Genomic DNA, 13,213 nt, shown 5'->3' with positions numbered 1-13,213 from the left:
ATATGATCTATACCCCGTGCAAAACTTTATTGTTGATGAAAATACACCGCATGATTTTTAAAAAAATATATATTTTAATATGTCCTCCATTTTGATGTTATGGAAGTGTTTACCCTACCTATCAGGAAAAGCTAGCATGCCCAGTCAACGAGCAATATCAGGAAATCATCTACTTTCACCTCTTTTCATCATCAATGACGCAAAAGAAGTGGCGACATCGACAGCGGAACAACAAATCTACATATGGTATAGCCCTAACTACATCTTAAAGCGGAAGTTCAGGATTTTGGACATAAGGCTTAATCCTCGAGTTAACAGGAGTTTAGTTTGTTGGTGGAGTTGATTTCAACGAATTCCGTTACGTTTGCAAGTTATTTGTTAGTTTCAGGGCTCCAGAGTGGCTAAGCTAGCGAGAGTCTATGGCACCATTATAGCGTGCCAATAAAAAAAGGATACAAATCTATGAACAGATCCAACATAGTCAAATAAATTCAAAACACAGATCACTGTTTCAAAACACCCATGCGACCAAAACAATGTCACACCAAAATGCCGTCATTCATTTCATTTTGCAGGACTATTTTTAAAGATGCGTAATACGACCCCAATAAAGAGGAGTGCTTCGGTCACTCGTTCTCACGCTGCATTCGAGGAAGGTGGGAAGTCGGACTTATCCCGCTCGCAGGGTTATCAGTTGCGACCTCAAAGCATTCCAAGTGAATGTAAATGGCAACAATGGCTGATCGTCACAAGTTGTTTTTTATTTTGGCCTTCAAAAGACATTTTGACCTCTAGCAAACCTGACTTCTCATAAGCGATCAAAGAGTGGAGGCATATTAATGATATTTTTCCAGATCGAGAGGTTGGAAACTTCCCACCTTCCTCGATTGCAGCATCAGTCTGCTGAGTTAACTAACGGCCGGCAACATGGCGAATTTAGAGGCTGTGGAAACGTACTGAAGAAATGGGCAAAGAAGTTTCCACAAATTCTCTATGAAGAACAAGGAACAATATAAGCTGTGGTTACTTGCTGCTGGCTACGACATAAACACACCGGTGGAAAAAATATCACTCCACTCTGCAGCCTGATCCCTGCAGAGCTGCTGGATGACAAATGTTGCAAGTCATAGTACAGTTATTGACATGCAATGTTAGGTTTTAATAACTTTATCCTGAAAATATAGCCAACACTATTTATTGCATGGGTCATCGATGATTTTCATGTGTGCATATGTTGTTTTTTATTGGCATGCTATTTATTTATTGCCATTGACTCCGACTAGCTTAGCCACTCCAGAGCTCTGAAACTAACAAATAACTTGCAAACTAGTGATGCACGATAATACATTTTTCAACCGATAACCTACCATTTCCTCCTCGTTCCAACCGATAACCAGTAATGTCAAGCCAATAATTCTATTAAAAGATTTATGTAAAATTTTAAGGTATACAAAAGAGAAAATATTACTGTGCAAAAATATAATTTAATTGCTCTTTTTTTCAAAATCAAATGTGAACAAGTAGTAAATTCCAACATCTAAATAAAGACAGATATTGTGTAATAGTAAACCTTTGGCAACAATAACTTACAGAGTAAATACTTAACTTGCACAATAATGCCTTTAAAAGTAAGCCATTTTTAACATTACTACACTGAAAAAACACACCTTAAAACTAGTTTAATTCCCTTGTTTTCACTCTAAATCTATTGGTAATAAGTGAAATTATCTGCCAGCGCTTCAAGTATATTTCACTCAAATTTCTTGAAGAAAAATAGCTAGCTGAAAATAAGCTTAACAGCCTTATTTTAAGCAATAAATTATTATACTAATTAACTAATTATAACTAAATAATTAAATAATTATAACTATTTATAATTATTATACTAACTATTATATATAAAACATTTTTGTTAGAAATGTTCTTTATTCAAGAATAAGTATGATTCAAAACATTATTTGAAAGCCATTTTTTCTTGATTTAGGTGACAAATAACCAATTTTTTTTTTTAAAGTCTGGGCTTAAGAACAAATGGCAATATCTACGTACTTCAAGTAAGTGGAATAATCTGGCGCATCATCTGTTAACTAGTCTAACACTCAAAACAAGATGGGGAAAATTGTTTGACTAGATTTAACTTCAATTAAATTCAACTCCACCAACTAACTAAACCCCCGCTACCTGAAAGACTAAGCCTAAGGTCAAAAATCCTGAACCCTCGCTTCAAGTCTAAAGTCTAAATAAATCTCTAAGGCTACTAAAACTGTATTTACTTGGATAGACAGCATTCAATTCGTTCAAATTTGATTGTTTACTGAACTCAAGTGACTCATCACATGATTTAATGCATAAATCAACATCATCCAACAAAAAGGTATTTCAATTAACACCACATTTCCATTTGGAGCATGACTATATCTTGCATATTGCTTATTTGAACAGCTTGATGTTTTGAGTACACAGCTGTGATTCTACTTTTCACCCATCATAATGTAGTACTACACACTGAGAAATATATACCTTTCTCCATGCTGATGAGAGACAAGTCGAGGAGCTGCTGAGAACACGCCTCGAGAATTTGCTGGTGAAGTTTGACGTAGCGCAGAGTCCACCAGGGTAGGAGCTTGAAATATTTAAAGAAGTTAATTCAGAATACATGATGCATATCTTGTTGTGCAAAAGCAAATGACGTTCTGTCAAAATTTATTCCATACGGCACAGATGTAATCTAAAGGTAGCATTCTGACAGATAATGCCTATTAATTCCGAAACTAGCTCACATCTAAAGAAATACTTTTGCGCAAAAAACAGAGCTAATATGGAACAAGTTTTGAAATCCATTGTCACAAACCCAGTTGAATGTGTAGGTACCCAAGATTGATATTATTAACTGATTACCCTTTTTACATTACATTTTTTAAGGTCATCCAGAATTCACCCTGCCCCCCCCCCCCCCCCAGTGTGTTTCTATGCATTTGTAATTTAGTTTATAGGTATATTTAACCGTTTTTGTGTGAATACAGGTACTCCCTGTGTTGTAACATACCCGACTTACGTGTGTTCGACTTTAAGACGCTGGAGTCTTGTTTAGGTTTTTTTTTTTTTAATAATGTTGACTATTGGTTTGTGACGCATGCTTTTATTTTGGTACAGGAAGCGTAGAGCAGGTAGTACTAATGGCACGCGAAAAAGAGCGCACACACAAAGAAGAGCGCATTTGCGGGTAGTGACGGCTCCCACGACTAAGGGGACAGATTACAGCTGCAAGCCTGCATGCACATTTGTCGGTTGTGAAGCATCCACAGGGGCAACACCGGTTTAAAAAGCCTTTTTTTACTGTTTATTGTGCGTTTTTAATTGTGGTCGAACAATTGGGGCGAGTTTATGTGATTGTTTTTGATGATGTATGTCGCTAACTGATACATGCTAGTCGTTTGTGGGATTGTCATTTGCTATATAAGTAGCGAGTTATAAACGCAAATTTGAAATGCTGATATTGAAGACGAAACTAATTGATGTCATGAGCAGCTGAACAAAGTCAGCAAACCACACGGACATCTGACATTGTCATTTCGAAGCTTAGCTCGCTCTCTAGCTAGGACTTAGCGCCAACGTCTTCGCGAGGACAGTACAATGACATTTAATATATGCTTTTGGATAGTTATTTTACGATTTATGACTTTATCACGATTTAACTTAAATAGTGAATTTCAACTTACGCGGAAATCATCGTTGCGCCACCAGCGTAGGAGTGCAACTCGTTTGTAACCCGGGGACTACCTGTATGTGTTTGAACGATTTGTTTAGAGCATTGTTAATAATAACAATAAAACGTTAGCATTTTATGGCATTTAAGCTAGCGGACTTTTGCTATGCAAATTAGCCATTCTTTTCTTTTATTTATCCTCTATCATTCATTTTTTTAATACCATTTGAGATAAAGCTCAGGTATTTATTTTTAAATGAAAGTGCAATTCTGCATGGTTTGATGAAACACTCAGGTATTTTATTTTGTATTTGCATTTAATGGTCTTTTGAAAGTGCTATCTTAGCAAGCCGTTGTTTTACATCTCCTAAAATTTATTTTGCAATGCATTAAATGTTCCTTAATTCAATTACTCCATTATTCGTGCTTATTAGTTGATAGATTAATTAGGGCTGTCCCAAACGACTAATTTCCTCCCGATTAGTCAGCCGACTATTTTTACGATTAGTCGACTAATGGTATTATTTTTTTAAATTATTTTTTTACTACTTTAATAATGAAATTTTTGTTGACGCTTATTTATTCACAAAAAACATTTTGGAACACCTACATTCTTTATTAACGTATAAATAAATAACAAATCTATATATATATATATATATATGTGTTATCTGTCAAAATTATCGCGTTAACGGGCGTTGATTAATTTTTTTAATTAATGACGTTAAAATATTTGACGCAATTAACGCACTAGGCCCGCTCAGACAGATTTAAATGTCAGTACAGTGAAAGGCCAACTTGTTAATTGTGTTTTATGGAGTTTTTCCGCCCTCTGCTGGCGCTTGGGTGTGACTTGCATATGTTATGTGGCGTAATGTCGCCCTCTGCTGGCGATTCAGTGCAGCTGATTATTGGGGTTTCGGCGCGCTTTTCTGACGTGATTATATGTCGACGCGAACTCACACTAAGAGACAGTGCTATTCAGACCAGCTAACGTCCGCATCCAGTATTCAGTGGCAGTTCTCAAAGCCCCATCACACTGTTTGTGTCTAATACATGCATCGCTTGTGAGTTATATTCCTCCTTTGTTTATATTCATGAGCATTAGATAGTTATTGATGACGTGTATTTGAATTTGTTCACATATATGGTGAAATGCAGTTACATTGTTTGATGCTTGTGAGCTAATTGGCTAGTGCTACTGCTCAAATGGACACGTGTGTGTACATTTTATGTTATTTTGTGATTTATGCAAGTTATTGACACATTGCCTTGTTATTTTCAGTTTTACAAAAATACAAGAAACGTGCTCCTATCAAAAAGAGATGACTTCAGTAAAGCCCATGCAACTTTGCCACACCGTCTGATTTCTTTTTGGAACTTATGTTCGCTATCTGTCAATTTGTGTATTCACGCACACTGAGGACAGAATAGGGCTACTAGTTTATTTTTTGATTGAAAATTTTACAAATTTTTTTAAAACGAAAACATTGAGGCGTTTTAATATAACATTTCTATAACTTGTACTAATATTCATCTTTTAAGAACTACAAGTCTTCCTATCCATGGATCACTTTAACAGAATGTTAATAATGTTAATGCCATCTTGTTGATTTATTGTTATAATAAACAAATACAGTCCTTATGTACCGTATGTTGAATGTATATATCCATCTTGTCTTATCTTTCCATTCCAACAATAATTTACAGAAAAATATGGCATATTTTATAGATGGTTTGAATTGCGATTAATTGCGATTAATTACGATTAATTTTTAAGCTGTAATTAACTCGATTAAAAATTTTAATCGTTTGACAGCCCTAATATATATATATATATATATATATATATATATATATATATACATATATACTAATTATAATAATAATAAATCACAAACAATTAGGTCAAATGATCCTGGCATTAACTAGTGCAAAAAAAAAAAAACTGTTAAAGAGGTGAAGTCTCAGTGTTTCCGTTTACATGAGTCAAAACAATTCTTACTCTATTTGTGGTATGTCATTGTCTATATTGTTCTAAATGTTAAAATGAATTGCAATGTCCCGGACAACCATTTTCAGAATACTTTGTGTGAGTTCAGATGTTTTTTCTCATGTGCATTCCGCATTTTTGGGGGAGGGGAAAAACTATTCAACTTTTGTTTGTTTTAACCTGAAAATAGATAAAGTAGAGGGCACACTGAAATATTACAACTATTTTGAATGAGAGGCACACATACTCACAGTAAGAAAAATTAAATATATAGTATTAATTTTATAGTATAATACTATATGTATATACACAATGATACTTTATAATATAAAGTGACTAAAATTAGTGCAGTCATGGATTACAGTAAGCAGGCCAGTGCTGTTTCCATACATATTTTCATTTTATTGTGTATATACAGGATGTATGTATATATTTTCCCCAAGTGGGAGCTTCATGATCCATATAACTTTAATAATAATTTAAAAAATATAAAAAATATATATACATTTATATTATATATATATAATTATATTAGGCGGCACGGTGGCTGAGTGGATAGCACGTCTGCCTCACAGTTCTGAGATCAAGGGTTCAATCCCGGGCTTCGGCCTTCCTGTGTGGAGTTTGCATGTTCTCCCCGTGCCTGCGTGGGTTTCCTCCGGGAACTCCGGTTTCCTCCCACATCCCAAAAACATGCATGGTAGGCTGATTGAACACTCTAAATTGTCCATAGGTGTGAGTGTGTGCGTGAATGGTTGTGTGTCTCCTTGTGCCCTGCGATTGGCTGGCAACCAATTCAGGGTGTCCCCTGCCTACTGCCCGAAGTTAGCTGGGATAGGCTCCAGCACCTCCGCGACCCTCGTGAGGAATAAGCGGCATGGAAAATGAATGAATAATTATATTATATATATATATATATATATTAATTATTTTATCAAATAAAAATGCACATTGATACGATGCACATAAAGGTAACCTCCATTTTAAAAAATAGTTAGTTGTATGGACTTACAATCCGCTAGCTTGTTGTTTCTTGTTGTCTTGGAAAATTATACTTGGGTGACGGCGCTTTAAGTGTTCGTTCATAGCCGACGTGCTACCGTGGTATGCGAGCTCAGCTTAGCAAAGAGTACACACAGTAGCACCCTCCATATTTTCCTTGAAATTATTCCAGGCTCTGGCTATTCTGGTCCGCTTTTTTGGCTTTACGCCACTTTCATGTGTCACCAATTCTGCCCTTTTTGGTAATTGGCGGTGTTTTCAACTCCTCGCCATAGTGAGGAGTGAACCAGCGATTCACTTGGCTCGTCGTCGGTTCGGCCCATGTCCTCCTCAGGAAGGCGGCGACGTGCATAAAAACACCGAGAGGCCTCGGATGGCTCTTTATGGATACTTTTATTGTCCTAAACAAAAACGCAGGGGCTGCAGCCACTGAACTCCGCGCTACCCGCGCACTTTCCAAACTCACCGATCTCACTCCCTCTGTTTCGCTCCCTCTCTCTCGCTCGCCCACTTTCTTCCTCTTTGCTCAATCTGACAATGCCGGTCATATTGAAATAACAGCGGCCCCCTTGGGGCTGTTAGTAACAACCGCTTGCATCACGAGCGCCCGCCATTCTAAACTTTATCCGCATGTAATTTTTTTTTTTAACCCATCAATACCCGTCGACAGTATGTTTTGCCCGTCGAAGCATTTACGTCATCGATGACGTCAACAACGTCAAAGATTAATCAATTCCTAAAATAATCTGTTGCTGCAGCCCTAGTTGGAACCAGCGTTCAAATTTAAAGCTGTGGCAACCACTCCATTGGTAAGGGTCATGGTATTCTCACTATTTTAGTCACACTGTCAAGAATGGTCCACATCTTTTTAAAAATAAAGCGTTGCAAAAACTGTGCCCTGTGAACAAAAAGTACAAATCAGAGCGCCAGAATGCCAACTATACAAAAACAATAACTGCAAGGGGTTTTGAAAAAAAAAAAAAAAGGTGAACATAACTATGAGCCTTGCAGTTAACCGTCTATTTGTCTAATCCTAGAAAAAAAACGTATTTTTCATAAAAATTAATGCATGCATTGAGTCATTACAGTGTAAAAATCATTGGCAGTGTAAAAATCAACCGTTTGTCTGTCTCACATAATTCTTATCATGACACGAGAATGTTCACAAAACCTCTCACAATGTGAGCATTTGCATGGATGTTTGTCTTCTGGCCAAGCAGATTCATTTTCTGCTTGTCAAGATGGGAAGTAGAGCTGGGAATCTTTGGGCACCTAACGATTCGATTACGATTACGATTCAGAGGCTCCGATTCGATTATAAAACGATTATTGATGCACCCCACTCCTTTTTTTTTTTTTTTTTTTTTTTTTATTTGTTTTGTACATTAGTTCCAAAATTGTTCAAAAATCCTCTCAGGCTAAACCAAACTACTATTTCAGTATCAAGTTAACATATAGCAGTAAACAAATATACAAAAATAACAGTAGATAAAAAACTCCAGTCCCCATTCTATATCAGCAGCTTTAAACTACTTTCAATTAATTTAATGTTGTGAATCAACCGTTAAAGTTGTTAAAATTGCTCCTGTTATTCCATAATTTCTCTTTTGTCTACTTTCAACATGTAAAAGTTTAAAAACTTTTTTAAAGATAGATTCAAGTCAAAATTTTACCGATTTAGGAGTATTTTAGATAAAAAGTTAATTAGGTTCGCTTGGAAGGTTCGCAACAACATTCTTGCAGGGAAGTGTACTGCTTTAAGATGGCGGCCGTTACTAACACCCGCATCTAGTTTTTTGTAGATGTGCTGGTAACGATACCGAAGCTATAATGCATCTAGCCCTATATAAATGATATTTACCATAACATAATGTGGCTTGTAGCAGCTTTTCGGTAGCAGTCAGGTATGTTGTTGTTTTTTTTTTATCTCGTGGCATGAGTTGAGCTAGAGCCGTGAGTTGAGCATTGGCGTTACCCGAGGGGCCGGGTAATGAGAAGCATGATGTTTAGCTACTCTCGCGCCGTCCCTAATTGCGTACCGAAGACCGTGCGGCGCGCTGAGTGTGTCGTACTTCTGCTTTACTTGGCATATTTCAATAATCGGAATTTGGATGTTTGTGAATCGTTCTCGAATCTTCCACGGCCGAATCGCGAATAATCTAAGAATCGGAAATTTTGCACACCTCTAATGGGAAGTGCCAAAGAAAAGAAGATTGGCGAAATATAGCTTGACATGGACAAAGAATGTGCGTGGTTGTATGGAAACGCGTGCATAAATTGCACTTCAAGCGCTAGCTATATGGACATATTCCAAGGTGCAGCATTAATTAATTGCCCTGACATCAAAGAGTATTTAAAGGGGAAATTAACAATGAACCACAAATGACACAAAAAAACACTTTTGCACTTGTGAGCACACCAGAGCTGCTGATGTCAGATTAGATCACTTAATAATTTTCTGTCCCATGGCTAAGTTGATTCCATAGACTTCATAATGTATTGACGGGACACAGGCCAATAAATAGGGGGCCCGTATTGTTGGCGAGGCCGTCAAAGCTGACCGAGTGGAATTACAGACAAAAAGCGTTCTTCGTTTAAAGGGGAAATGTGAACTAAGGTTGGCCAACCATGTTTTTGAATAATATCAATGGCTAAACAATTATAAGCATATTTTCTTTTTTTTTTTTAACGCAACAACGAAAATGCTTTTCTTCGGCAATCTTCCGAAATTACGTCACACCGGGAAGTGCGAGGGAAGTCCGCCATAGAACAGTATTGTTTGTTGCATTGCTTCTCGGTAAGATGCCACGGCGGTGTGTGGCGATGTTTTGTTCTCACTCAAACGAAAAGTTGTATGAGTGGCCAAAGGATAGCAGGGCACGTAAATTGACATCTTTCGTTCGCACGTAGCGAATGAATTTCATGCCATCATCGAGTAGTGTTCTCTGCTGCAAACACCTCGAAGATGCCTGCTTCCTTAACCGGTCTGCTTATGATCAAGGATTTGCCAAAAAGCAAGCGTGATTTTTGGATAGATGACTGATGACTTTGTCAAAGCAGAGCTGCCAGCTGTTGTGGAATGAACAGTATAAGCTAGCGACGTTAGCCGAGGCTATCCCCGATCATAGTTCTTGTTGCTTTCGCTAGGTTAAGCGTGTTTAAATTGTGCGTCATCTACGATCTTGTCCGAAAGGGTTAATCCACTGTCAATCGGGAAAGGGGTGTGGATGTGCACATAAGCTGGTCGGCGTCGCGGTAATTCACGGCCACGTTGCAGTAAGAGACACACCGCCGGTGAGTTTTTGCACATTTATTTGTATTTGTATTATGTATTTCCACCTTCATGCTTCAAGCATTGCATTGCATTTGTACGGTTCTCCGTTTCTTTCATGGTGATCGCTTGATAGCCTTCTAGTTTGTGTTTCGCCGCTTCGCGAGAGCCGCTGACAGGTGACAAGTGTTGCTTTTAATGTCTGGCAGCGAATCAGCGAGCGCGCAGGCCACGCAGTGAATCATGGGAAATGTAGTCTCGGGACAACACTGAAGTGGTGCTTTGTAATCTGTTCGCTTGTGTGAAAAAAATACATTTCCTCACGCCATTTGACGCCACTTTGTTTTCTTATTGTTGCCACAATAAAGTGGAGAAAGCCATCGGCGACTGTGATATAGTGGATATTATTTAGTTGTAATATGGGAGGTCACCAGTAGAGTGTACGCATGTCATTTAAATGTGTTATTGTTTGTGCCTTACTCCTTCACTAAGAGAGAAACGTTGTTGTTCAGAGTCACTTGGCAAGACGTTGAGTAAAGTTGTAAAAGCCAATACAGGTGTCATGTGGGTCACTCGGTCAAGATATAACAATGACTCATCTCCCCCCCCCCCCCCCCCCCAACATTTTTATATTATTATTTTATATGCATGAGAGCTGCCGGATCTGCCAAAATGAACATGAAGTCTGATTATTTTTTTCAACAATGTCATCAGATAGACAAAAACATAAAATTATGTGCAAATGCCTGCATCTTCAAATCATGAAAATAATAACAGCCTATATCTTACCAATGTTGTAATCTCGATGGGTCTCGTATCCATTCCATTTCAGGAAGTCTAGGCACATTGTTTGCATCCTGATTAGCGTCTGGCTAATAACATAAAATTCCAATCTCTCCTCTTCTTCCTCCAACTCTTCAAAAACTTGGATCTCCTCCCTTGCGCTTGATCTATCGCTTATATCGCTGTTTGAATCATTGTTTGAAGGGCTTTGTATGGCGGCCGTATGTATGGAGGTGCCATCGCGTTCCCGGTGTGACGTATCACTTCCGGGTTCGTCCCCTTTCAGGCTCGAACTTCGGAAACGCGATTATTTTGTCAAATATACAACATATAAATTATTTTTTCATGCTTTATTTGTTGGACAATGTTTAATTACTTTACTTGTGACCCTATTTGGCATGTGAAGAAATTACTTCACATTACGGCTTTAAAATTCTAGTGAACAAATGCTTAAATCCCCGAATTCTTGATAGATATGGACGTAAGACAGTCTCAATTCTTGGTTAAAAGCAAAAATAGGCGTGCAGTTAGCGTTTATTTCACGTAAATATGTCTAAGTACATTGTTAGTCTGTCAGTAAATGTAGCTAGCGGCCGCCTGATATAAACGGAGCTTTTCCAGTGAAAAATTCCTGTGAATAAATGCTTAAATACCCAAATTCTTTATAGATATGGACGTAAAACGGTCTCGATTCTTGGATAAAAGCCAAAATAACGTGCTGTTAGCATTTATTTACGTAAATATTGCGACCTATGATGCCAATGCAGTAGCGTTTCAAAATGCATGCATCGTACAAAAAATTCAATAATTACCTTGAATTCTCGAACAAATAACTTCCTGTTTGTGTGCGGTACAGCTTTCATACTTTTTCAACAGAAATCCAGCGTTAGATCGCTGCGTGCGTGTTTGTGAACAGCTCCTTTTGATAAGGCCGGCCCCTTACTTGAATGCAAGGCGCAGTGCATGACGGATCTTAGCAGTCAATATATTATGAAGTCTATGTTGATTCACTCTCATGTATTAATAACGGCACGAGCTTGTTGCGCATAGAGAAAATGTTTTTTTTTTTTTTTAGATTTACTATTAGCTGATAGCAAGGGCCGGTATTAAATGGATGACAATAAGTACAATTCAAATACTTCTTCCAAAATTAGAAGCATGCTTTTTAACGAGTAGTGTTCTGCTCTGAATCCACCCTGTGCAATTAGCAATGCAAGGCAGTTAGCTGTTAGAGTGATGGATAGTTTTGTGAGGCGGAAGAACCGATTGTAATGTACAATGAACTATTTTTGGTTTGAGTATGATCAAAACGCAAAGAGATACCTTACTAGAGGTGTGCAAAATTTCCGATTCTTAGATTATTTGCGACTCGGCCGTGGAAGATTCGAGAACGATTCACAAACATCCAAATTCCGATTATTGAAATATGCGAAGTAAAGCGGAAGTACACAACACTCAGCGCGCCGCGCCGTCTTCGGGACGGAACGGAGCGAGAGTAGCTAAACATCATGCTTCCCATTACCCGGCCCCTCGGGTAATGCCAATGTTCAACTCACGGCTCTAGCTCAACTAATGCAACGAGATAAAAAAACACAACAACATACCTGACTGCTGCCGAAAAGCTGTACATTAGGGTGTTTCAGGAATATCGAAGTGCAACAATTTTGTCAGCACGGGTTTGCCCGGGCTCCTTTCCTTGCAAAACTACGTTCTGCAAAGTTTTGGCAAAATCGGCTCATATTTAGGTGTCGCACACTTTGACCATCTGCATTGCTCCTTTAGTGAGTGTGGGCAGAGTTGAGATTCCGCTGTCATCCTATCCTGACTTATCTCTCCCTCTCCTTCAGGTCATGGCCAGCACACAAAGTAAGAGCCTCTTGTGGCTCTTAGACAAGTCTGCGAAGCCAGAATTCCTGGGATCCCGCCTACCCTCTCGAGAAGATGTCCTTCTCGTACTCTTACATCACCATCAGGAGCTCCGAGAAACCCTTCCTGAGGCCCTCAAAAGCGTGTCCCTAAAGCTGCACGAAGTATGGGGGAAAGCGAACATCCCAGTGAAGGCAGAGTTTAGGATCCGTCACAACATCAAGAGCCTATATACCGAGTACACGAGCCTCAAGAAAGACCACAAACGGACGACACCAACAACCGTGATGAAGAGGGAAATTTGGAAGGGGGACCTGCAAGAGCGCTTCGATATTGCAAGTGGAAAGGCCGAACTGATGGACGCTGTTCCGGATGAAGACTTGGCTTTCCTGGAGCTACAACGGGAAGACTGGCAGTCCTCTTCAATGAGCAGTGTGGATAACATTCATGTGGCCGCTGTCGTCAGGAAGACAGAGAGGAAAAAGAAAGCAGAAATGAGAAAGAAGAAGCAAGCGAAGAAAGTGGATGAGATGTTTGAAAAAGTCGAGTTGGGGTATTCCTCCTCAGCGTCATCCACTTCAATGTCGAACGA

The 13,213-nt window shown here is 38.6% G+C and overlaps 1 protein-coding gene across 2 annotated transcripts in view; it reads right to left on the bottom strand.

Moving 5' to 3' along the window:
- The window catches only part of ttc27 (tetratricopeptide repeat domain 27), a 152,173-nt gene that overhangs the window by 86,863 nt on the left and 52,097 nt on the right, over positions 1–13,213 (bottom strand). For both annotated transcript variants that reach the window (XR_009064570.1, XM_057847718.1), the window contains exon 5: positions 2,521–2,623. Coding sequence is in view for 1 of the 2 variants with exons in the window: in XM_057847718.1 (XP_057703701.1) it covers positions 2,521–2,623 (103 nt within the window). In the remaining variant the exon portion in view is untranslated. The remainder of the gene's footprint in view (positions 1–2,520; positions 2,624–13,213) is intronic.

Source organism: Corythoichthys intestinalis, chromosome 10 (assembly GCF_030265065.1).
Source record: "Corythoichthys intestinalis isolate RoL2023-P3 chromosome 10, ASM3026506v1, whole genome shotgun sequence".
NCBI lineage: Eukaryota > Metazoa > Chordata > Actinopteri > Syngnathiformes > Syngnathidae > Corythoichthys > Corythoichthys intestinalis.
This window is presented reverse-complemented; position numbering and strand designations above follow the sequence as displayed.